This window comes from Pelmatolapia mariae, linkage group LG23 (assembly GCF_036321145.2).
Source record: "Pelmatolapia mariae isolate MD_Pm_ZW linkage group LG23, Pm_UMD_F_2, whole genome shotgun sequence".
Taxonomy (NCBI): domain Eukaryota; kingdom Metazoa; phylum Chordata; class Actinopteri; order Cichliformes; family Cichlidae; genus Pelmatolapia; species Pelmatolapia mariae.
In genome coordinates this window covers 45,091,779-45,118,389 of record NC_086246.1, presented here as the reverse complement: position 1 = coordinate 45,118,389, position 26,611 = coordinate 45,091,779, and the positions used below count along the sequence as shown (strand labels likewise).

At 37.0% G+C, this 26,611-nt stretch overlaps 1 protein-coding gene across 1 annotated transcript; it reads right to left on the bottom strand.

Annotated features, from left to right (window-relative positions):
• Window positions 1-643: 643 nt before the first annotated feature.
• LOC134621275 (uncharacterized) lies at window positions 644-26,040 on the bottom strand. The gene is made up of 27 exons (XM_065469775.1): window positions 25,739-26,040; window positions 24,607-24,769; window positions 24,303-24,452; window positions 23,134-23,294; window positions 22,373-22,549; window positions 22,136-22,274; window positions 21,423-21,610; window positions 17,854-17,995; window positions 17,561-17,731; window positions 13,089-13,297; window positions 12,021-12,149; window positions 11,699-11,891; window positions 11,433-11,593; window positions 10,308-10,484; window positions 10,067-10,205; window positions 9,287-9,474; window positions 7,767-7,908; window positions 7,451-7,614; window positions 5,403-5,630; window positions 4,498-4,660; window positions 4,204-4,353; window positions 3,715-3,875; window positions 2,659-2,835; window positions 2,430-2,568; window positions 1,985-2,172; window positions 1,386-1,527; window positions 644-1,121 (listed from the first exon to the last, which is right to left on the bottom strand). The coding sequence occupies exons 1-27, from the start codon at window positions 25,937-25,939 to the stop codon at window positions 946-948; spliced, it is 4,518 nt and encodes a 1,505-aa protein (XP_065325847.1). The 5' UTR covers window positions 25,940-26,040; the 3' UTR covers window positions 644-945.
• Window positions 26,041-26,611: the final 571 nt, after the last annotated feature.

Here is a 26,611-nt window from a genome sequence, read left to right as displayed (position 1 = left end):
TGGCTGTGGTTTAGGCATATAGGGCGCTCCCAAAATAACTTTAGCCTGTACATTTCATTACCGAAATAGACCACAAGCTATTGTTTCCACACTTGAAAGGATACTGTTGCAATGGCTTTTTGTTAATGAGAATAGCAAATTTCAATGCACAGGCAAAGTATGTCTTTAAAAACTGCTTGAATTTGCTGACACACTCTCAAGGCACCTTTCAGCAATGCAGAGACCTTTAGATAATGGAAACTGTCAGATGACACACATCATATAGTCAATACTGGAAAAGGTTAGAGACCACAAAAAAACGATGAACCCTAAATGACGCTGATCTGCATGAATCAAATCATACTATGAAGTCAGATATTCTCTATTATCGTGCTGCAACTTGATCCTCGAAGAGTAGAACTACTACATCAGATTCACATGGGCATTTTATAGTGTTGTAACTGTGTTGTTGCCAGGTAATGGCTGAGGAATACAAAACTGTATTGGACAATACAAACATTGAGAAATGCCAAGGACATCTCAAACTGATAGCAGTGTGAACTTAAAAGAAAACAGACTGAATAAGAAGGATTAGGTCAATCAAAACTGGATTTAGTGAAAGATGAATATATATTACTCACGCACACATTTTCAAGTCAGGCCATGTTTATTTGTTCAGCACATTTAAAACCACTGCTTCACAGTGAGGACACAGATTATCACTCAACAATGAATCATTAAAAAGTGTGTAGTATAATGTCAGAATTTTATACAGTTTGTATACAGTGTATATGTAATTTCAGTATATATGTATGTAATTTCTAAAGGATTAATTAAACACCATACTGGCTCATAACATAATACAAATAGATAATGATGAAACAAAAACTGCTTGAAATTATAAAATGTAATGAAAGACAAATGTACACTGTAAGAAATAGACGTGTTTAGCTTATACTTGATGATTTAACGTGCCGCGGCACAGAGACGGTAAGGTTTGGGACAACGAGTGGTTCCCAGTCTGAACTCCAGACTGGGCTGCTCTCCAGCAGGTGCCGAGAATGAAAACCTCTGAAGGAGGGAGGTAAAAAACAGGAATAATTCCATTCGGGCAAGCTGCTCCCCGAGACACACACGCTTGCCTGATAATACACAATAAGAGTTTTAGTCACTATGCTTTCATCTCACAGAGATTATTACTACAGCTCTGAAACGCACAAAAGAGACACCGATCACCTGCAAACTCAGTGATGTAAGAAATTGTTTGTAGATATAAGTCGGTGCTCACGAACAGTTAACAGCAAGCAGAAACATGTAACACTTCTTTTACAATAGCTTGCTCAAACACTTCTCTTGTTGTTTGCCTACATATTCATTAACAGAATACATCTACCCTCTTGACATACCTGCAGAAAAAGGCATAAAGGCTTCTCTCTTCCTAAAGTTACCATCCTGATCCAAAAAGTGTTGAGGGTTGAAGGAATGTGGAGTTTCCCACATTGACTCATCATTGAGTACAGAGTGCAATAAAGGCAGGATCATGGTGCCCTGAGGAAACAGGTAAGTTAATTTGTGTTTGTTGAAAAATTATCTCAACATTTAAGAACAAAATAATTAAACAGGTTAGATGGAAAATCAGCTGATAGAGAAACGAATTACCATTACACATGTTAAGCAATTATTATTTTGATATTCCAAAAGAGCTACTAAATGGGTTGTATCGTATTATGAGTTGTAAAACACTTGTTAATTAACAACAGATGCACCAAAATGCAGTGGTTGTTTTTTATGTTTAACCATTTTCCCACTGCAAGTAATTAAGATATTTCCATCATAAGTATTGCAGAAAAACAGTCTTTCTGAGTTTATCTATGCTTTAAAGTGACTGAAAAAAACATTCTTGAATTTAATAAGTTATTCAGTAGGTATATGACCAGAAATCTGATTTGAAAAATGATAAGCAAAAGGCTTTGGTGAAATAATTCTTAGCATGTGGATTGTGTACCTTTGGGATTGTGTACTTATCCAATATTGTGTCCTTGTTTGTCATGTGTGACAAACTCAGTGGGAGGATGTTGCCCATTCTCTGGATCTCATGAATAACCGCATCGGTATAAGGCATGTTTTCTCTGTCACTCATAGAGGGCTGTCTGGATGAACCAATCACAGCATCGATCTCAGCCTGGACTTTTTCTGTACACAGTTAATAATGTGAGTCTACGTCAAGATTTTTAAAGTTGAGAAAACAATTCAAATCTAAGTAAATATATAAAATAGACTTGAGAGAAAACCCAATCCAGAGACAAAATTAAACAGAAATACACATTACAATGTCACATCAGAAACAATCAATTTTATATAAATGGCTGACCTAAAGGAGACCGTTGTCATTATAAAGTTGAGATACTTACAGAATATGTAGTCATAGTGACTATTACTCAATCACAAACCTTGAATGACAGGATAGTGGATCATATATAGAAGGCCCCAGTATAAAGTAGTGGTAGTAGTTTCAGTTCCAGCACCAAAGAGGTCCAGGGTGCAAGCATGCAAACTACTGAGATCAAAACTTGAATCATTGCCCTCGTTCTGTTAGAGGCAAAGATGAAAAAAATCTGATGACATTTCATTAAAAATGTAAAAAGAACAAAAACAGCAGAGATGCAGGACAACACTCACCTTTTCCATTTCTATGAGAAAGGAGTCAATGTAGTCTCTCGGAGATGATGGGTTAAAGTCTTCTTTGTGTTCATTGATCCTGTTTTCTATGAAATTATTTATATTCTTGATCAGAGTAAATGTCTTCTGATGAGGTCCGGGCACCCACTTCATCAGCCAGGGCATTGCGTTGTACATCTACAGCGCAGGAGGACAGTCACTAACTTGTCAGACAGCGTGGATATATCTATGACATTTCTATTTAGTTAATAAAAATGTACTAAATTAATTAGCTTTCAAAGAGAGACCCACATTACTGTATGTCCCTATGTGAAAAAGTAAAGAACTCTCTTGTTAAATCTTGTTAATCACATTTTTTGTAAAGACCTTTTAAATCACTTAAATAGAACCTGTCTGACAAAGTAAAGGAGGCTAAAAGATCTTAAAGCACCTGAGAACGGCTTATAAAGACATTTCTAAGTCGCTGGGACTCCACCAAAAATGGTCAGAGCCCTTATCCACAAATGAAGAAAACTTGGAACCGTAGTGAACCTTCACAGGAGTGGTCGGCCTACCAAAATGACTTAAAGAGTGCACCATTGATCATCCAGGAGGTCACTAAAGAACCCAGAAGAACACCTAAATAACTGCATGGGGGAATTTCACTGTCAAAACCACTGCTGCCCAAAAAGAACACAAAAGGCTTGTTTCACATTTGCCAACATCTTGATGATCCTCAAGACTTTTAGAAAAATATATATTGATGAGACAACATATGGCATAAAGCTAACACAGTATTTCCTAAAAGAACATTATACTAATAGTCAAACTTGATTAAAAAACAAAAACAAAAAACAACCTAATCAAAGCTGGACTCAAGTAAGATTTAGATGCTTTAAATCAGTGGTCTCTATGTATGATTGACAAACATACAAAACACTTGGACACAGAACAATTCAGGAAGGGAACAATTCAAGGAGAGCCTTTTATAATAATGTGATTCAAATAAATATGACAGATGCATTTGCATAAATCCTTTTAATTAGATTACTGAATCCTGGTTTAAAGGAGGCTCACCTGTGCCCACATGGTTACCTCCAAGTACAAAAGCTCATTGAAGTCCTGAAGAATAGACTGATGCTGCTCATCACTGTACTCAAATCGATTTGAAAACACCAAACAGCAGATGATGTTTGACACAGCGTTGTTTAGCAATGGCTGTGCATTAAAAGGCTTCCCTGTAGATAAAAATAAAGTGTGGATGAGACAGAAAACGGACTCCATGTCCAAAGAGAAGACAAACTTGCTTGATATTTACCAAAAAAGCGTGTATTATATAAGAAAAAATGAGCAATTTTCTATTTTATATATATAGCAGAAAATTAGATAAGGTCATAAGCAATTATCCAACATTTAAAATGTAAAAATTATCATCAAACAGTGTGCGTCTGTGAAGGTTCTCAGTCATCCAGGTCATCGTAGTCTAAGGAGCTTGGAAAGAAAAGCGTCTGGACGCTTTTCTTTCCAAGCTCCTTAGACTATCAAACAGTGTGATTTTTTTAATGCCTTGCTGGTCTGCAAAAGCCTCTGTGAGATACTGGCACTCCTGCTGGATGAATTCTGCCAACGTCGTCTTGCCCAGACCAAAGTTTCTGAGTGTCTGAAGAGTAAACCTCCTCCGCTGCTTCCATGGATAACCACTGGAAGCTACAATACCTTTGAAAAAACATATACAAATAGAAATACTTTGACTGGAAGAGAAACTAGGCATGTTGATCACCATCGTCACGCTAATAAATCTAACTTGGTGCCCATCTGATACTCCAATATTAAGTGTGTAATTAAAAGAAATGAAATCACCTTTATTTCCAAATACATCGTCAATCAGTGGAATTATGGGACGATCTGCAAAGTCTTCTCCTCGTTGGACCAGGGCTTCCTTTACAGACTTGTAGCCATTAATGATCACAACTCTATGACCAAACAGTTGAAGGCTGAAAATGTTTCCATATTTCTCTGAAAACTGAATCGACATTAGATTTAGCTTGTTATTCAACACTTGCATATTTTAGGATAAATTAAAAAGAAATACCTTTTCTGATACAGCTGACTTTTCCATTTTTATTCTCTTCACTGAACTGTTTCACTTCATAATGCAAAGAGAGACTTTTTCGAAGAGTCCAATGAAGGTAAATCAACAACACGTGACAGCAAGACAAAGAGCCGAACAGGAAGTAAGACTAAACCAAGACACGTGAGAATACCAACCTTCAAAGTAAAACAGGAAATAACCAAAAGAAAACTAAGACTGTAGCAGCTGTGATAAGTGCGACATGTGATACCAGGACAATTATGTCCTAAAAAATACAACAACCACAAACAAGCAAATAAAAACAAAAACAAGAACTGAAAGGGGCTAATAAAGTAAAACAGAAATGCTTGCTTACAAATATTTAATGTCTCTTTACGGGACACTCGGCAGCAAAAAGTAGATGCTGAAAGGACAATAGGAGCGACTTGAAATGCAGCTCACACTAAGCTTGTAGGCTCTTAGTTATGTTAACGAATGTCTAAAAAAACTGCTCTGCCCCATGTTGCCCAATCTAAGTCTAAATGATTACCAATAACGGAGGAATAAAGGGAACCTATAGCACCATTTTAGCTACCTATTTGCAGTAAACGAGTAGCCCCATTTTCTATATGAATATATTCTTCTTCTTCTTAACAACAACAATGATAATAATAATCGTTACTTTGTATCACACCTCTTCGAACTGCAGATGGAATCTGTTAGGTTGCAGGCGATGAAGATCACCAATAAAAGGGAGAGCCCACGGTCTGGGAGGAAAGTTTTTCGGCACTCTGTTCTTCAGAACATGAGCCAGCAGAAGAAAAAGACAGAAAAAAAATAAAACGCTCCTGCCGTCAACCCACTCCAAGCCGAGAGCGCTGTATAATGTCTCCATAGCTCCGCTCATTTGTGTCACTTTACTGTTTTAACTTCGATTTCACCACTAAACATAATGGTGCGTGATTATATAACCAAGTGAGTTCGATAGCTGGCCTTCAAAATAAAAGCATTTAATAAAAACATGAAATCAATAACAAGTATCTTTCTACGATGCCTGTTTATGTGTGTGTGTGTGTGCGTGTACCCTGTTTCCTTGTTAACTGATGGCCCAGTGTAAAGGAAACGTTGCATGTCACACATCATCACACATACAGAAATTATTAACATGTATAGCTTTAAATAAGCTTTATCTAACAGTTTTTATGATTTTCCTATATGTTATATTAATTCATCATACATCTGAAAATGATACATTCTGTTTGTTTCGCGTGTCACGTGTTTCGTGTACTTATTGTAATTTATTTGTCACTGATTTTTGTTTCAGTCAGCAGTGAAGGATGCGAAAAAGCATTAATCAAATTAAACAACCCAGCTGATTTGTAAAGAAAGAAATTTTCTGGGGGAGTTCCTCTACATTATTTAACAGTTGGGGTAGGGAGATTACAAGCTGTTAGTGATAGCTGTCAGTCCAGTCATTCATTGTATTACTGCCCTCTAAAGCTGACACCACTGACACAAGCTCATAATGAAAAAGGCAAGTGCATGCAGAAAATCAATTTATTTATGACATTGTGCATTTTATAACAAGCAGTGGTATGAAAAATAAAGTCACTCACACCAACTGAAATAAATTATTATGGTTATTAAGATCACCCTGTCACCACCTGGCTTGCCTGCATTCCTCTGATATCCAAATAAACATAAACCCATATACTTTTCAAAATAGTTTGTGAATTTAAAAGGCCCTTCTTGTTTAAGAGTGACATAAGATTGTTGGTAATCAACCCGCCCACTAGGTTATATCATAGAGAGTCTACTGTAGAATAACAACTGATTTCTTATGTTCTTTTAAAGAAATTGGTAAAGTCAAGATGAGGATTACCATGTTTAGCAGAACACCTTCAAAATACCATCAAAGCAAACAGAAAAAAATTATTTACTATTCTGATATATTTCCAGAATCTTAAAATACTTTAAACACATCATTGACGAGTGTTAGCTTCATTAACCAGGAGGTCACTGTTTCATGAGGGTCCGTCAGTGGCAACAAAACTGACTAACCACAGCGAGTGGTTTTGTGCAACACAAAGACAGAATCTAAGAGTAATCATCAAGCACAGTGGTGGAAAATTATAGAGTTGCATTCCTGCCTCAAGCACTGATCAACTTCAAAACACTGAATCAAATAAGCATCGTTTCATAGAGTACTTAAAGATTATGTGAAATCATCTTTTGGATAGTTGAACTGAAATAGGTTATTGATCCTAAACATACAAGTAAATCCACCAAGATATGGTGGGCTTTTGTTTTCAATGTAGACACTGACTCAAGTGTAGATTAAACTTAGTAAATTAAAGTTTGAATCCTATGTAAATATCTCTGCAGTACTACTCTTAAACGTTAAAAACAGAATATTGTTTTTTTTTTGTCCTGCTGTATTTATCTTATTGTCAAAACTTTACTGACGTCCTTGTAAATTTTTGCTTATGACAGTGATTATCATGCATATGCAGTGGAATGCAGTGATCTCTTAAAACATTGTAATTTAATATTGTAAACCTTTATACTTTTATTTGTTGAATACAGTGGATGGAATGGTTCTTTTAAAAGGTCTCCATGGTGAGAAGAATTTAACAGGTATAGATAATGCTTCATATGACAAATGTGATGGAGGACAGTGATTCGTCAAACTGAGAATCAGACATTTTCAGTTTTGTCATAGTTGATGGTTTAACGTAGTACAGCACAGAGGTGGTAAGGTTTGGGACAGCGTGCGGCTCCCAACTGAAACTCCAGACTGGGCTGCTCTCCAGCAGGTGGCGAAAGAGAAAACCTTTGAAGGAGGGAGGTGAAAAACAAAAACAACTCCATCCTGGCCAGCTGTTCTCCAAGACACACACGCTTGCCTGAGAATAAACAATAAGACATGAGTTTTATTCAAAAAATTTACAAGATATTCACTATATCATAGAGTTTACTACACTTCTGCAACAAACCAAGGATGCATGCCATTTTGCCTTGGCTAAAACAGTACAAGAGGCTTTAATGTACAACTAACCTGCAGAAAATGGAAGGAAAGCATCTCTCTTGCGAAATTTACCATCCTTGTCCAGAAAGTGTTGAGGGTTGAAAGAGTGTGGAGTTTCCCACACTGACTCATCATGTAGGACTGAGTCCAGGGTAGCCACGATCATGGTACCCTGCACAAAAAATACTATAAAAAGAACCAAAATACTAAAATTGAAATAAATAAAAAAAAAAAAAAATTGTTATTGAAATATATTGGTTTAATTTGCCATATAACAGAAGGTGAGCTGATGGAAAAAGGCAATGTAACATTGTCAAAATGTCCAAAAGAGCTTTTTAGTATGCAATTGTATCAAACTACAAAGTGTATAATGCCTGTTAATTAAGAACAAGGGACAAGTGCAATGGTTGTTTTAGATGTTTTAACCTTTAATCGTAGGTGTTAAAAAATTTATCTGTTTTCTCAAAATTTAGAATTTTTACAGGTGTATATTCTGGTGTCTATTCACATTAATTTCTCACTTTCAGTTATTGCTTTGAGTTAATGTGAGATTTGATTTGAAGTTGCATTGTCATTACATACAGTATTTCAGAGAAACTAGAGAGAAACCATGCTAAGTCATTGTTATTTTGATAAAATAGTGGCTGTATGATTTGACATCTACTCTAGCTGTCGCAGGACAAAAGGCAGTCTATGCAGGGCCATAAGAGTATCATTATGTGTAGTCAGGAATCACTGTAATACAGAGCACTGATGTAATACTAGTGTAATCCATTAGCACAGGTGTGCTACAGAGATCTATTCTTGGACCTCATGTATTTATTCTGCACATAACCACAGACTAAAAATGGACTCAGCCACTGTGTAGTTACAAAACTCTGCATTTTGATGGGTTAGCATTTTGGCTGCTGCCATGTTACTTTTTAGGAGTCAGAAGTTACCATATATTGTTGAGAAGTCTAAACAGGCATGGTACTGTGAATTATTTAAGCATTACATAAGCCATTTTAAGGACTGCATAATATCTGGATAATGTTGAGGAAGAAGAATATTTTCACCATCTTACATCACAAATACACTTTACTTTTGGTGTACATGTGGTATAATGGAGTGGATCAATCTTGCCTAGCAAAACATGACTTTACTTAAATTTACTTACAAGCCTATCTAAATTTACCACATTCCTAACTTTAAATCTTAAAAGCATTAACACACAGTTCAGTTGATACCAAAAGATTGATTCTGTTCGTTTTGTCGTAGCTTTTTCAGTGGGAGAAACGTTCAGATGAACAGAATCAGCCGTTTGGGATTACTTACCTGGATGATTGATCATACATCAAGAGAGTACAGTTGATAGTGAGTGTTACACTACCCACAGATATCAGAACTATTTTTATACCAATTTTAACTAATTTTAAAGCTGCTTCATTGGTTATTTTAAGTGTAACATCAGGATTGACTTTTCAAGTCAGCCTCAAGTTGCTAAATTGGTAGAAAAGGAATACTTTATTCCACAGCGAAACTGCCAGAAAGTATTATGGTTTGTGTACCTTTGGGATTGTGTATTTATCCACTGTAGTTTCATTGCTTGTCATATGAAGCACATTGAGAGGAATGATGTTGGCCATTCTCTGAATCTCATGAATGACAGCATCAGTATAGGGCATGTTTTCTCGGTCACTCACAGAGGGCTGTCTCGACGAACCGACCACAGCATCAATCTCAGCTTGAACTCTCTCTGCACAGTAAAAAAAGGATACAATCAGAGTCTGTTTGAAGGTTATTATATTTACTTAAGACTAAATGAAAAATTAAAATTGACTGTGAGAAACAATTTCAGGTTATTAATGTAAAAATAAAAACTTACTTAAGAAAAAACAATTACTACCAATACTGAAATATTAACTTCAGATCAAACATAATTAGAAACATAAACAGGAAATATATTTTCAGTTTTAGTATTTGCAAAGTTGTTAATATTTGTCAACACAACAAGCTACGAAACATTCAAACATATGTTTATTGAAAGGTGGAAAGTCTATATGAATTTCAATCGGCTATCTTCGCATATTGATTTTATATTGTCAGCTTCATGACCACATATGTGGTCTTCCTGTTTTCCGATAAATAATGCCAGGATCTACTCTGGAAACTAACTGAATCCCAACTAGAAATCAAAACATGCTAAAAAAATGCCCCTGAAATGATGAGACTATCATAAACTCTGTTTTCTGTATTATGTAGATGACTAACACAACCTGCATGCTTTTTCTCACAGTACAAGACCGACATGACAAAATACACAGTACTGTTGGGTATTACACACGCACCTTGTATATCAGGGTAGTAGATCATGTAAAGCAACCCCCAACGTAAAGTAGTTGTAGTAGTTTCAGTTCCAGCAAAAAACAGGTCCATGGTGCAAGAATGTAAGGTACTGAGAGAAAAACTTGAATCTTTTCCCTCGTTCTATCAATGGTCCAAGCAGCAGAAATTAAAATATCTTATATTTCAGGTTGCATTACAACACCAAAATGAACAAACATGATGGAGATCAAACACAACACTCACCTTTGCCATTTCTATAAGAAAGGCATCAATATAGTCTCTCGGTGACGCTGGGTTAAGGGTTTCTCTGTGGTCTTTGATCCTGATTTCTATGAAGTCCTTTACCTCCTGTGTCAGAGTGAACATTGTCTTATGAGGTCCAGGTAGCCGCTTCATCAGCCAGGGAATTATGTTGTACATCTAGAGAACAGGAAGCCAGATTAAACCATCTTTTCATGACTGGACATATCATGCTGTGCATTCAAAGAATTCTGAATTGAAATCTAACATACTTCTAACAGGAATTCCACAGTGGCAAAGCTGGCGGTAGAAATATAATTCCCAAGAGAAAAATATTTGAGGGCAATGTCAGCAAACATTTGTTTGTTTTTTGTTTTAATGAGAGAGATCCAGTTCATATTCCCCAGTGTCCACTGAAATTTAAGTTGATTTAGATAATCCTTCAAAATGAGGAGTTGTCATATGGATTAGAAGTTTCAAGACATGCTTCAAAAAGCACTTGAAGACACTTGACTCCACGTATTACCCGTTATAAGCTGATTGTTATAAAAAAAAATCTACTTGGGTACAAATACTACTTGTGAACACATGTATACAAATATGATGTCTATTGGGATCAAGGATCCTTTACTGTTATTCATCATGAAGAAAACGTGATAGAAAGAGATGCAGTTACTCAGGTCTCATCTCAGTACTAGTAACATTTAAAAATAATAAACATAACACACACACACACACACACACACACACACATATATATATATATATATGTGTGTGTAGATCTCTGTAGCACACCTGTGCTATGTCTATCACTACGGCTGTCTGCTGCTTCTGCTTGTCTTCCACTACTATGTCCGGTTGGTTAGCTACCACCAGTTTGTCTGTCTGTATCTGGAGAAATCTCTAAATGTCTGACATTTTGTTTATATCTGTGGACTTTGCATCTCCCAGGACTTGGTTACCTCCTCTCTGCCCTTTGGTGTGTTTTAAATCAGTCTTTGTTTTTGCTCCTTGTGATTAGAAACCCTGTAGGGAGACTGTGGTCGCTCAAATGTGACTTTTGCATTTTATATAAATTGTGATGTAATATGATTACTGCGTAATGTAGCATGGTGGAAGGAGATTCACCTGTATCGACATGCTTCCCTGTAAGCGCAAAATTTCATTGAAATTATGAAGAATGGACTGGTACTGCCGATCAGTGTACTCAAATCGACTCCCAAACACCAAACAGCAGATGATATTCGACACAGCATTATTTATCAGTAGCTGGACATTAAAGGGCTTTCCTGTAAATAAAGACAGAAAATATGGGGACAAGTACCCAGTGTCATAACAAAGCAAGCACGCTCTATTGAATGGTGCCAATCATGTCACCAAGATGTTTTTTATGCCTTGGTGTTCTGTGAAAGCCTCTGAGAGATACTGGCACTCCTGCTGGATGTATAACTCCAGAGTCTTCCTGCCCAGACCAAAGTTTCTGAGGGTATGAAGAGCAAATCTCCTCTGCTGCTTCCATGGATAACCATTTGAACCCACAAGACCTTTGAACACACAAATACACAATAATAGATTGAATAAGAAACACTACCTTACACCCCTGATTTGGTGTCTCAATTATGTTGTTCATTGTATTAAACACTAACTATATATTTTTTTAATGAAAAAGAGAAAAACAGAACCTTCATTCCCAAATAAATCTTCAAACAGTGGTACAGTGGGTCGATCTATGAAGTCGTCTCCTTGTTGGACCAGGGCTTCTTTCACAAACTTGTAGCTATTAATGACCACGGTTCTTCCACCAAAGAGTCTGATGGTGAAAATGTCTCCATATTTCTTTGCAAACTGAACAAAGACAGCAGGCAGATGTTGTGGTTCAACAGTGCTCAGAGAATTAATACTGCTTCTACATCCTTACTGCAGATACTATAAGATTGCAGAAATGTTGCCTCATTAATATTATATCTCTTAACAAGAACCCAAACTACAAACACATGAGAAAATATTTAAAAAGAGAATATGAGTAACCTAAAATGCAGCTCTGACTGAACCCTCTTGATGTGGTCTCCATAAACCAAACTCGAGCAACAAACCTTCTCTCTTGTGTGAATAAAGGCAACTGTGGATAAAGTTCACTGAGTTAATGATTGCCAGAGTTTTAAATGGGGACTTGCCTGAACTTGTTCTGTAGTACTTTAAAAAGGCAGAAGGTCCTTTTACTAACTATTACATCCATATTACAAATATTCTTCCACTGAGGATAAGCAATGGCCATTGAAAAAAGATGCTCCTTTAATTCTTGGATATTTTATTATTAACTCTTCAGAGGAGGTTATGTTTTTGGTAGCATTTATATCCATGCATGCCAGCATTTTGTTTGTAAACATGACAGCTCAATTATAAAATTTATTGTTATTTATTGTTTTTGTTGTTATGCAAATGCATTTGCATTTAAATATCTTGTCATATTTTGACCTCTTATGTCATTTTTACATTTCGCATCTGCCTTTCTTTCAGGTTGCCCCCAAGATGCGTTAAATTTTTATAGAAAGTTTTATTGAGAGAAAGAGAAAATTAGCTAGAAATATACTGTAGTATTATATTGTAAAATAAGCACAAGTTATACTATTATCCATTACCTACTACTATATAACATTTTTGTAATTAAAGTAAAGCTACCCTTATCTGATTTTTACTGCAGTACTAACATCTTAAAGTACTTTTAAGGAAAAAAGAAAGAAAAGAAAGATATTAAAAATAAAACTTAATAGTAAACACGAGTACCTCTCTGAACTGCAGGTGTATTCTGTCAGGTCTGATGCGATGAATGTCACCGAGAAACGGGAGAGCCCACGGTCCAGGTGGGAAGTTTTTCGGCACTCTGTTCTTCCAAATATCAGACAACAGCAGGAAAACACAGAGAAATATTAAAATGCTCCTTCCATCTATCCACTCAAAGCCAAGAACACTGTATAATGTCTCCATTTGAAGTTCTTAATGTCGAATGCTGGATTACTGTAGTGTTTTAACTGTGATGCTACCAAGAAACAAAGTGCGATCAGATAAATGGGTGGACTACCTAAAACACAAAGGTGAAGCTAAGACTAGTCTTCAAAATAAAAGCTGATAATGGTGGTGTTATTTTCAATATTTTTACACATAGGACATTATTACATGCAAAAAGGCTACACATAAAATTATGTATGAAGTACTGATTACTGTATCAGTAATATCGGTGATTGACATTGTGAGGGAAAAACAATTATTTCCTGCGTAAACAACGAATAACACACAGCCAACCCACCTCCTAAAGAAAAGAGAACAAAGACATGTATATGTATATGTATATGTAGATATGTAAACAGTGTCCAGTAACTTTATACCATTTCATAATGATGGAGAGGCCAAACTATTGAGTATTATTAACTGGCTGAATAAAACAGAGATATAGCTTCTAAGCAAACATCTTGTTTGTGTGCTTGGAAGAGTTTTTTTTTTCTTTTTCTTTTCACAATTTAAGTCCTTTCAATGGCAGTCAAGAATACGAACTACCAAGCTAACAATTAAGCATGTTTAATTCTAAAAAAAACATCCTTGACTCATGTAAGTAGAACACACGGAAAGAAGTTGCAAAGTGTCTAAATTCTTTCATCTTTAATCAGTGTGACCATTGTTCCCTCTAAGCTGCGCACGTGCGCAATTGCGCACTGTTGGCACGGTCTCTGCGCAAAGAAAATCTGTGTTGCGCACACACAAAAAAAAAATTCTAACCTGAATTGAAATTAAAGTAAATATGTGCCGACACCGGTGTTTTAGCTAGCAAAGCGGCGTGGCTGATGTGGAGTGAAGCCACATTAATGACAACGTGTACAACCATTGGAGATGTGAGCAGGACAGACGGAACAATTGACGGAAAAAGTGTGGACTTTATACCAGTTTTTAAATTGTGTTGATAGGCCACGTAAAACCAGAGTTATGATAAAAAAAAATATGCAATGTTTGGTTTTCTTCCTGAATACTATCGTTGTTCATATTTACTGCGGGAAGAAACGGTAAAAACGGCGTTTTATAAGGAAAACGCTCGAAAGCACTCTCCGCCTGTGAGCAAAGACGAAACCAAAACACCCCCCACCCTTTCCCATTGGTCGAAAAAAGTACCATGTCGACCAATCAAAACATGGCATTTAGTTGTTAAGAAACGGGAGGAAGTTTTAGGAGTGACGGCGGTGTTTTGAGACGTGAGAGATTTGCAACGTTTAGCGCAAATGTTGTGTAGTTAGTGTGTAGTGTAGTCAATAGTTTTGTTATGTGTGTCAGAACAATGAGGTGACTGCTGAATGTTACAGGTGTTACACATCTCCTGCTGTCAGGCCTGCAGGTATCAGGCTGTTGTTCTCCTTTATCTCATAGTGGACAGAAATTATTTTTTGGAGTGGCACAAATAATTTGTGTGGCATCAAATTTGATGCAGAACAGCTGATTGTTCTGTAAATAGTTTGAAATGTTTGTTTAAAAAATCGCCTTGGCTGCATTTTTAGGTAAACAGCTGCAAAAAACTTTGTTGTTTGCAAAACTCAATAACTTTTTTGAAGAAGTAACTATATAATTAATTGCCCAACATTGGTCATTATATGCTGTATTTTGCAGACAGAGAGCTACAGGAGTCAGAGCTTTATTTAAAAAAAGAAAGCTGTGTTTTCCAAATTGGAGTTCAAGTTATTTTTTACTTCCAATAGTGTTAAGATACTACACAGGTCATGAACAAGATTTTTTTTTTTTTTAAATTTTCATTGTAAATGGGCTAAAGCAGTTAATTAAACGTAGTCTAACAGAAATGTAAATGCTGGAATTTTATTATTTTAATAAACCATGTAACTTGGATGGATTCGACGCTGGCGTGACCACAGTGCACACATCTGATGTCGCTCACAGTGGTCCACGAGATCGCTCAGGGAGTTTGTGTGTTCGCTCAGACACATGAAAAATTAGAGGGAACATTGAGTGTGACTGCTCTACCAGGTAACAATTAAGTTTAACATCCAGGCATCCATGAAAACAGGATTAATAAAATTTATGGAGTTAGAAGTTAGCAGGGAGTTAGCTCGCTAGTTTCCACCTAAACATAATATACCAGGTTCTGACAGGGATTTCTGAAAAAAATTAAGATATACAGCTCTGCTATCACTGCGAACATTGAGGAAGACAGCAAGCTAAACAGTAGTGACGTTTGTAGGGTTACTGAAGTTAGACTAGCTGGTATATAATGATGTGCTACCTGATCGCTAGTGACACACCTGTGTTAGCATAATAGACTTTGACAGTTTTGAGGCCAGAGTGAGTCCAAAAGTCCGCAAAACTACAGATACCAAAGCAACTGCAGGGCGAAAACAATTAATCCTCCTGACAACTTTGTGGGGTTTACTGCCAGGGGTATGCTACTATATCCGTTAAGGAAGGGTTTTTCTCAGCCTTCGTCAACGGAGATGGGCAAAAAGAGTCCCAGGTCCACTCTCAGCCAGGCCAAGTTTGTTTACTATATTGCTTAAAGATGGGTGATGCATCACCTTCAGACAGCGAAGACGGGCAGACAGCCTCCCAGGTGGATCTTAGCAGGGCTGAGTTTATTTAACCCTTTCTTTGGACTTATCACCGTTGGCCATAACACAATCAAAGGTTACTTATTGATCCTAATTACTACATTTGAGACAGTATTGGTCAACATGTCCTCATACAACACTTCATTAATGTAATTGTAGATAATATTTGACCTAAATATGTGGGTCTTGTGATTTGAACATGTAGGTTAGATGCTTATCACAATGATTCCGTTATATAAAACACTCCAGTGTAGGTATATATATAGTGTACGCGAGTATATATGATTACATAGTATATATGTGAATATATATGTCATAAATTGTGGAATTCTTTTTTCTGGCACCCACATTTTGGACCAGCTGTAGTTTGTGTTTGGTTCAAGCAAATGTATAACAAATTACATTGATCAAACAAAGAGGAATTATAAGCATGGCGTGGAATATAGCTAGATTCCTTTGGATCAACCTGAGCTGAACTTAATAAGTCGCCTAAGCCAGATAGAGCAAGATTGGACTGAATTGACAGTGATGCTTATTTATGCTGAGGTTTTTACAATATTGGCCCACATTTATAAGCAAGGAGCCCAGCTATATATGAATAAGGTCAGTGTGCCATAGTCTACTTTACTTACATGAAGTAATTGTGCTCTTGTGATGTCACCAATGTCAGAAGGATTTAAGCACCTGGCAACCTAGAAGTGCTCCAGTTCCTGTGACCAGTTTATCCATTTCCTGCAAAGCTGACAGTAGTGCGGGATCCTCCAGTCTAAGCTCCTTTCTGGACAGCTTTTGCAAGAGTATCTTAACAAAGAGGACAACAGAACTCCAGATTCTTAAAGGAGAGTTAAAGTATTGTAAATTGAACTAAAAGAGAAACAATACCCCAGAGGTGCAGAGGTTTGGATGCCCAGTTGCAGCCCAAACACTCTCACAATGACAAGGAAGTCATGATCCAAATAAAGTACTTCATACCATGTATTCTATACTTTTTTGGTATTGCAACAATTATGCCACACCTCCTACTCATCTATTTTTACCTTTCAAATGATTACTTTTAGAAGTATTTCTAAAAGGATTTCAATGCTCTCTCTACTCTTGCCACCCTAGATTTTCTCATTTTCTCTTACTTGTCATTTTCTATCTCTAACTTCAAACACACTTCAGGTAAAACAAAAAACTTTGACTGTGTGTTAATGGTGTAAAGAGAAATGAAAAGTCAAGCTTGAGATTTTTTTTAATGGTAATTGTTCAGAATTAACATTCATTTCAGGTAAAGTAACAATTTAGAAGAAATTATTCTGTAAGCCTTCAAATAAAGTGAAAAGTTTTCTAACAGATTACTTTCATTGTCCTTAAAAGGGACAGAATCCACTTTACTTGTAAAAGCAATGAACCGGGCAGGTATCTCTGAAATCGTTAACCAGAACAGAGACTCAATCCTTTCACTTGCCTTAATGTCAGAAAAAAAAGGATAAACTAATCTTGGTTTTTTGGTGGTTTAACATTTTTAGTAATTTCTGTTAGAGTAGAATAGATTTATATTGTAAAAGTTTATGAAAAAGGTCTACTGGAGTACAAGAACAAAAACTAAACTGCATTAGATGATAAATATAATAAAGGAGTGATTTATTTTCAGTTTGCCATAGTTGATGGTTTAACGTGGTACAGCACAGAGGCGGTAAGGTTTGGGACAGCGTATGCCTCCCAACTGGAACTCCAGATTGGGCTGCTCTCCAGCAGGTGGCGAAAGAGAAAACCTTTGGAGGAGGGAAGTAAACAACAGGAATAACTCCATCCTGGCCAGCTGTTCTCCAAGACACACACGCTTACCTGAGAATAAACAGTGAGTCATGAGTTTTATTCAAAAATTTTTTTTACTACACTTCTGCAACAAACTAAGGATGCATGCCATTTGGCTAAAACAGTACAAGAAGCTTTAAAGTACAACAAACCTGTAGAAAATGGAAGGAAAGCATCTCTCTTACGAAATTTACCATCCTTGTCCAGAAAGTGTTGAGGATTGAAAGAGTGTGGAGTTTCCCACATTGACTCATCGTGTAGGACTGAGTCCAGGGTAGCCAGTATCATGGTACCCTGAACAAAAAAACCCCCAAAAAACCCACAAAATAATCTTAAGACCTGAGATACTGAAATTGGAAAACCAACAAGCAAACAAACAAACAAATCTAAATTGTTACTGAAAATTGGTTTAATTTGCCATATGACAGAATCCAAATCCAATTTATATAGCATTAAAAAAAAAACAGAAACGTCTTGATGCATGCTCATCCAGGTAAGTAAATCTCCAAAATTTGGTTCTTTTCATCTGGACGTAGCATTTTCAGTGGGAGAAACATTTCATCACTCATCCAAGTGACTTCTTCAGTCTCAGCTGACTGCAGGTTTCCCCAATCTTATAAACAGTACATTTGCATAATGACTGAAACCAGCCCAGTGAAGGAAAAATAGGCTGGGAGGTCAGTTGGGGAATGGCTGCAATCACAGCATTGTACGATGGCGAAAGATGTATCCTTAGGTCCCCTCCTCAATTCAGAGGTGGTCTTTCCCTTTTCACGTAAATGGCCTCCTTGACTCCGCGTTCAAACCAGTGTTTTCGCTTAGGCAGCAGTTGTCCTTCTCTCCAGGATCGGCTGGAGCTTTCTTTTGGTGCCTTCCCATCTTTGACAAAAGTCCAGCTGGGATAACCACATTTACTCAGGGACTTCTTGATGTGCTGTTCTTCTTCCTCCCTGGCCGCTGTGTCTGTGGGGATTGTGTTGTGTCTCTGTGTTGTAGCGTCCTGATGACACCCAGTTTATGCTCCAGTGGATGATGAGAATCAAACCTTAAATACCGATTCATATGTGTAGGTTTACAGTACAAATCAGCTTTTAGATGTCCCCCATTACTGATGGAAATCTCACAGTCTAAGAAGGCTAACCTGCCATTTTTCATATCCTCCCTGGTGAATTTGATGTGTCGGTCCACCGAGTTAACGTGATCCGTGAATTGTGGTACGTCCTGAGATTTGATTTTCACCCAGGTGTCATCCACATATCTGAACTAATGACTTGGTGGTGTTCCAGGGTAGGATAGCAAAGCCCACTTTTCCACTTCTTCCATGTATAAATTGGCCACGATGGGTGAAACTGGGGAACCCATGCAGACCCATGTTTCTGCCTGTAGAACTGACCCTTGTATGTGAAGTAGGCGGAATGAAGACACAGTTCCAAAAGCAAACACACTTGGTCGATGCTGAGAGTTGTCCTGTTGCTGAGGCTGGGGTCATCCTGTAATCTCTTACGAACTACCTCCAACGCTTCCGTGACTGGGATGCAAGTGAAGAGAGATGTAACATCGTACGAGACCATGGTTTCATCCGCCTCCATAATGACATCTCTCACCTTCTGAACAAAATCCAAATGCAAATGTACTGTTTATAAGATTGGGGAAACCTGCAGTCAGCAGAGACTGAAGACGTCACTTGGATGAGTGACGAAATGTTTCTCCCACTGAAAACGCTACATCCAAATGAACAGAATCAACTTTTAGGGTAAAAATCAGAAAGTTTGCCTAAAGTGCTGTACAAGAACAAAACAATAGATAAAACGAAGGATAAAACCATTCACATTAAAACACATAAAACATAAAAGCATAAAAAGCATATCAACTCACACCAGTCTAGATGGTATTGAATAAATGTGTTTTGAAAAGAGACTTAAACAGGAAGTGAAGATGCCTGTCTAACATTTAAAGGCAACATATTCCAAAGTTTGGGAGCCACAATTGAAAAAGCTTGTTCTCCTCTAAGTTTCAGCCTAGTTTTTGGGACAACCAAAATCATCTGGTTGTTGAAGTACATCAGAAAGGCATGGAAGAGCAAGACCGTTTAGGCATTTCTAAGTCAAGATTAGGACTTTGAAATTCATTCTGTGATAAACAGGAAGCCAATGAAGATGGGACAGGATAGGGAAGATATGTTCGTGCCTGTGTGTACCAGTTAAGAGACGGGCAGCAGCATTTTGAATAAGCTGAAGATGTGAGAGGGATGATTGGCTGACTCCAGCATAAAGTGCATTGCAATAGTCAAGCCGAGTTGAGATAAAGGCATGCATTATTTTCTCCAAGTCACGCCTTGACAAAACTGACTTAAGCTTTGCTATTTGCCTTAACTGGAAAAAGCTTTTTTCAAGACAGAGCTGATTTGTTTATTAAATTTAAAATCAGAGTCCATAATGACTCCCAGATTTGTGACATTCTATTTGATGTATGACCCAAGCCAACCATAATTAAGTGGGGTGCATGAGGTATTATTAGGCCTGAATACAATTAACTCTGTTTTGCTTTCAGTGAAGCTCAAAAGGTTGAGAGCCATCGAAGCCTTGAAATCTTTAAGGCAGTTTAAAAGAAGTTGGATGGAGCCTGGACTATTAGGTTCTAAAGGCAAGTAAGGTGAGCTGATGGAAAAAGGTCATGTAACATTGTCAAAAGATCCAAAAGAGCTATTTAAAACGGAAGTATTTTTATTTGGCCTAAATCGATTTTCCGACCCTCCAGATGTTGATTTCACTGTTTTGACCTCTTATTTGAAGAGTTCAATCGCAAATCTTTGAGTAAAGATCGATTCTGCACTTACCTTTGATGACCACGTGAATGGGGTGATAAAATCAGCATTCTACCACCTCAGACGTGTATCGAAGGTCAAGCCCTTTCCCTCCAAACGTAACTTAGAAATTGTAATTCATGCTTTTATTACTTCACGCCTGGATTACTGTAATTCCATCTTAATAGGGGCTGGACTGGGAACTTTGTCACACTTACAATTAGTGCATAATGCTGCGGCTCGATTTTTAACTGGTAGAGAGAAATTCGACCACATCACTCTGGTTTTGGCCTCTCTACATTGGCTTCCAACCGAATTTAGGATCCTTTTTAAAGTTCATTTATTGGTTTTTCAGAATCAGAATACTTTATTGATCCCTAGTGGAAATTATGTAAATCTTTTTTAAATCTTTAAATGGTTTGGCACCCATTTATTTGTCCGATTTGTTGAAGCCTTATGTTCCCACTCATTCCCTTCAGTCCCTAAGTCACGGCTGAAACTCAGAAGAGACTGGGCGTTCTCTATTGTGGCCCCGTTGCTTTGGAACAATCTTCCCCTTCATATTAGACAAGCTACATCAGTTGGTAGGATCAATTTTGCCTACCAAAACATGATTTTTAATTGAAATTTGCCATTTAAATTTTTTTCCCCATTTTTTCAGTGTTTCCTGTAGAAATCTGACTTGTTATCTCTTTGTTCTAGTGTGCCTATTTTTAAGTATTTGTCGGTAAATACAATTACATATTAATTTCAAGTAAAAATAATTAAAATTCAATTTTATTAAAGAGGACTTATGCCCTCAGTCATAGGCTATATTGCTTTTGAAGACCTTTGAAGCCAGCCTCAAGTGGTTGAATTGGTAGAAAAGGAATACTTTAGTCTACAGCTAGCTGCCAGAAATTATTATGGATTGTGTACCTTTGGGATTGTGTATTTATCCACTTTAGTTTCATTGCTTGTCATACGAAGCACATTGAGAGGAATGATGTTGGCCATTCTCTGAATCTCATGGATGACAGCATCAGTATAGGGCATGTTTTCTCGGTCACTCACAGAGGGCTGTCTGGACGAACCAACCACAGCATCGATCTCAGCTTGAACTCTCTCTGCACAGTGAAAACAGGATACAATCAGAGTCTGTATCAAGGTTATTACAGTTACCTAAGACTAAATGAAAAACTTAAAGTGAGTGTAAAAAAGACATTCCAAGTCATTAATACCAATACTGGATTACTGGGCTACTTAATAAACTATGAAATATAAACAGAAACATGAACAGGAAATATATTTTCAGTTTTAGCATTTGTGAATTAGTTAACCTTTGTCAACACAACAAGCAACAGGAGACATTCGAGCATATATCTATTAAAGAGTGAAAAGTCAATATAAATCTTAATCTGCCATCTTTACAAAATGCAGATTTTATATTGTCACACATATGCTGGACTTCTTGTTTCCTGATATATATACTGCTGTTTTATATTAAAAAAAAGAATACAATTGCACATTTTAGAGTAACAGAAACTAAAGTTAAAGAATTCGATCTTCTCTGGAAACTAACGGAATTATTACTCTCAAAACAAAAATTGACATGACAAAATACAAGGTACCGTTGAGTATTACATACATACCTTGTATATCAGGGTAGTAGATCATGTAAAGCAACCCCCAGCGTAAAGTAGTGGCAGTAGTTTCAGTTCCAGCAAAAAACAGGTCCATGGTGCAAGCATGTAAGGTACTGAGAGAAAAACTTGAATCTTTCTCCTCGTTCTATCAGCGGTCCAAACAACAGAAATTAAAATCTGTTCTCAAACTTCATTACAAGACCAAAACTAACAAACATAATAGAGATCGAGCACAACACTCACCTTTGCCATTTCTATAAGAAAGGCATCAATATAGTCTCTCGGTGACGCTGGGTTAAGGGTTTCTCTGTGTTCTTTGATCCTGATATCTATGAAGTCCTTTATCTCTTGTGTCAGAGTGAAAATTGTCTTATGAGGTCCAGGTAGCCACTTCATCAGCCAGGGAATTATGTTGTACATCTACACAATAGGAAGATAGATTAATCCATATTTAATGACTGGATAAATATTCATATGGCTGTGTGCTCCACATATGAGGCTATGCATTCGGAGAATTATGAATAAAAATCTGGCGGAGAATTCCACAGCAGCAGAAGTGGTGGTAGAAATATAATTCCCAATATTTGAGGGCAAATTCAGCAAACATTTTTTTTTGGTTTTTGTTTTAATGAGACAGGTTGAGGCCAGGAAGGCTGATTTTCCAAATGTCTGAGATTTTGTTTATCTCTGTGGGCTTTATATTTCCCAGGCCTTAGTTACCTCATCTCTGCCCTTTTGTGTGTTTTAAATCAGTCTTTGTTTTAGCTCCTCACAACTGATTTGTCATTAGAAACCCTATTAGGAGACCAGAAACATAACTCTGGGATGCACACTCCACCAAAACTGACAACGACTTAATAAAGATGTCATTTTATAGTCACGATATTAAATTACAGTTATTTAATTTGCACATTTTAGTTATTTAAGATGCTTAAATTTGGCTTGTGCATTTTCCATAAATCGTGATGTAATATGATTATTGCATGATGTAGTAAGAGGTTCACCTGTATTGAAATGCTTCCCTGTAAGCGCACAACTTCTTTGAAGTTATGAAGAATGGACTGGTACTGCCGATCATTGTACTCAAATCGATTTCCAAACACCAAACAGCAGATGATATTCGACACAGCATTATTTATCAGTAGCTGGACATTAAATGGCTTTCCTGTAAATGAAGACAGAAAATATAGTGTCATGGCTGGAATGGTTGATGTGTCTGCGGAGCGGACCCAAAAGCAGATACACAAGGGACAGGACTAAAATTTAACAAAAAGTGAGCCATTTAGTTTGGCTGATAACTACAACAAAAACAAAAGCACACGCAAACAAAGGTGAAAAACTACACAATAACTTAAACTGGGAAAAAAAACTAGCGCAGGACAAGGAAAAGCTCTAACTATAAATCTACAAATGAACATGAGAAACCCAAGACTAGAGAAACATGACATCCATGGACCATGAGGTGAGAATAACAGGCAACCTGAAACTAAACAAAGGGAGACAGAAGACTTAAATACACAGAAGGGTAATGAGGAACGTGGAAACACATGGGGAACACAGCTGACACAAATTAACATGACAGCACAGGGGAAGCAAAACTAAACACACTGAATATGGAAACACAAGACTTTCAAAAAAAAAAACAAACAGGAAACATGGGAAAACATAACCTGGGACACACAAGCTTGAGATGAGTGACAGAGAGAGAGCGAGGGAGGAAAGATGAGAGAGAGAGAGGGGGATTTGAACACAGGGGATACGGCAAGAGGGAACGAGACATGTTGGGCTGAAGAAACATACATGGACAAACATAACAGAGAGGAGAGACATGGAACAGAACACGAGGAGGCATGTAAACAGGAAGGGGAGATGAGACACCTTGCCCAGACAACATGGGAACAAATATGACAAAACATACAGCCAAAGCATAGAACTACTAAATAAGAGAAAACTAAAACTTTCCAAAACACATTGAATTCACAAAAGAACTAAGACCTCAAAATGCTGGGTCACAGACAAAGCCCCCTGACATATGGGGGACAAGTACCCATGTCATAACAGTAGGTAAACTCTACTGAATGGTGGCAATAAGCCTCATAACTTCAATTTATCGCAGAGAAAGGTGGTGATCTTTGGACTCTTTGGAAAAAAGCATAGATGTTTTTTTTTTTGCCTTGGTGTTCTGTGAAAGCCTCTGCGAGATACTGGCACTCCTGCTGGATGTATAATTCCAGGGTCTTCTTGCCAAGACCAAAATTTCTTAGGGTATGAAGAGCAAATCTCCTCTGCTGCTTCCATGGATAACCATTTGCTATCGCAAGACCTTTGAACACACAAATACACAATATTAGACTGAATGTAACAAACACTAGCTACATGCTTACAGCCCTGATTTGGTGTCTCAATTATGCTGTTCACTGTATTCAACAATAACTAAATATCTTTTTTTTTTCAGTGAAAAAAGAGAAAAACAGAACCTTCATTCCCAAATAATTCTTCAAACAGTGGTACAGTAGGTCGATCTATGAAGTCGTCTCCTTGCTGGACCAGGGCTTCTTTCACAAACTTGTAGCTATTAATGACCACGGTTCTTCCACCAAAGATTCTGATGGTGAAAATGTCTCCATATTTCTTTGCAAACTGAACAAAGACAGCAGGCAGATGTTGTGGTTCAACAGTACTCAGAGAATTAATATTGCTTCTACAACCTTACTGCAGATACTATAAGATTGCAGAAATGTTGCCTCATTAATATTATATCTCTTAACAAGAACCCAAACTACAAACACATGAGAAAATATTTAAAAACAGAATATGAGTAACTGAAAATGCAGCTCTGACTGAACCCTCTTGAGGTGGTCTTCAAAAACCAAACTCAAGCAACAAACCTTCTCTCTTGTGTGAATAAAGGCAACTGTACATAAAGTTCATTAATGATTGCCAGAGTTTTAAATGGCAGCTTCCCTGAACTTGACCTTAGTACTTTAAAAAGATGAAGGTCCTTTTACCAACTATTACATCCATAGTACAGATTTTCTTCCACTGCAGAATAGTAATGGGTATTCAAAAAAGATGCTCCTTTAATTCTTGGATATTTTATTATTAACTCTTCAGAGGAGGTTATGTTTTTGGTAGCATTTATATCCATGCATGCCAGCATTTTGTTTGCAAACATGACAGCTCAATTATAAAATTTATTGTTATTTATTGTTTTTGTTGTTATGCAAATGCATTTGCATTTAAATATCTTGTCATATTTTGACCTCTGACATCATTTTTACATTTCATATCTGCCTTTCTTTCAGGGTGACCCCCAAGATGCGTCATATCTTAAAAGAAAGTTTTATTGAGAGAAAGAGAAAATTAGCTAGAAATATACTGTAGTATTATATTGTATAATAAGCTCAAGTTATTTATATTCAGTTCTTTACAAATCAATACCTATTATCCATTACCTACTCCTATATAACAATTTTGTAATTAAAGTAAAGCTACCCTTATCTGATTTTTACTGCAGTACTAACATCTTAAAGTACTTTTAAGGAAAAAAGAAAGAAAAGAAAGATATTAAAAATAAAACACTATTCCCTTAATAGTAAACACGAGTACCTCTCTGAACTGCAGGTGTATTCTGTCAGGTCTGATGCGATGAATGTCACCGAGAAACGGGAGAGCCCACGGTCCAGGTGGGAAGTTTTTCGGTACTCTGTTCTTCCAAATATCAGACAACAGCAGGAAAACACAGAGAAATATTAAAATGCTCCTCCCATCTATCCACTCAAAGCCAAGAACACTGTATAATGTCTCCATGTAAAGTTCTTAATGTCGCATGCTGGATTACTGCAGTGTTTTAACTGTGATGCTACCAAGAAACAAAGTGCGATCAGATAAATTGGTGGACTTCCTTAAACACAAAGGTGAAGGAAAGACTCGTGTTCGTGCAGCTGGACTTCAAAATAAAAGCTGGTAATTACGGTGGCCCTGAGAGGCCAAACGGACTGCAACTTCAGAAAACACTTGCAAAAAGAAAAACACCTGCAAAAAGAAAAACACTTGCAAAAAGAAAAATGCTGCAAGTGTTTTTCTTTTTGCAGCATTTTTCTTTTTGCAGCATTTTTCTTTTTGCAAGTGTTTTCTGAAGTTGCAGTCCGTTTGGCCTCTCAGGGCCACCGTAGGTAATGGTGGAGTTATATTCAGTATTTTCACATGTGGGACATTATTGCATGCAAAAAGGTTACACAAAGATTAGGAATGAGTTTCCTTTTTAAATTCCTTCAAGAGTCCTTGGATTGGCCATTGAATTGTTTGTGGAACAAGTGTTGGATGTTGTCCTTTCCCAGTGAGCCACAACCAGTGAATGCTGGGATGTTCCTACAATATTTGTGTTAAGACTGTTGCACCCATGTAATCTTTAAATGGCTGCTTGGTGATTTTTTAGCTCTGGTTGTTGTTTTTTAAGGCTCAGGCTTGTTTTTATTGTAA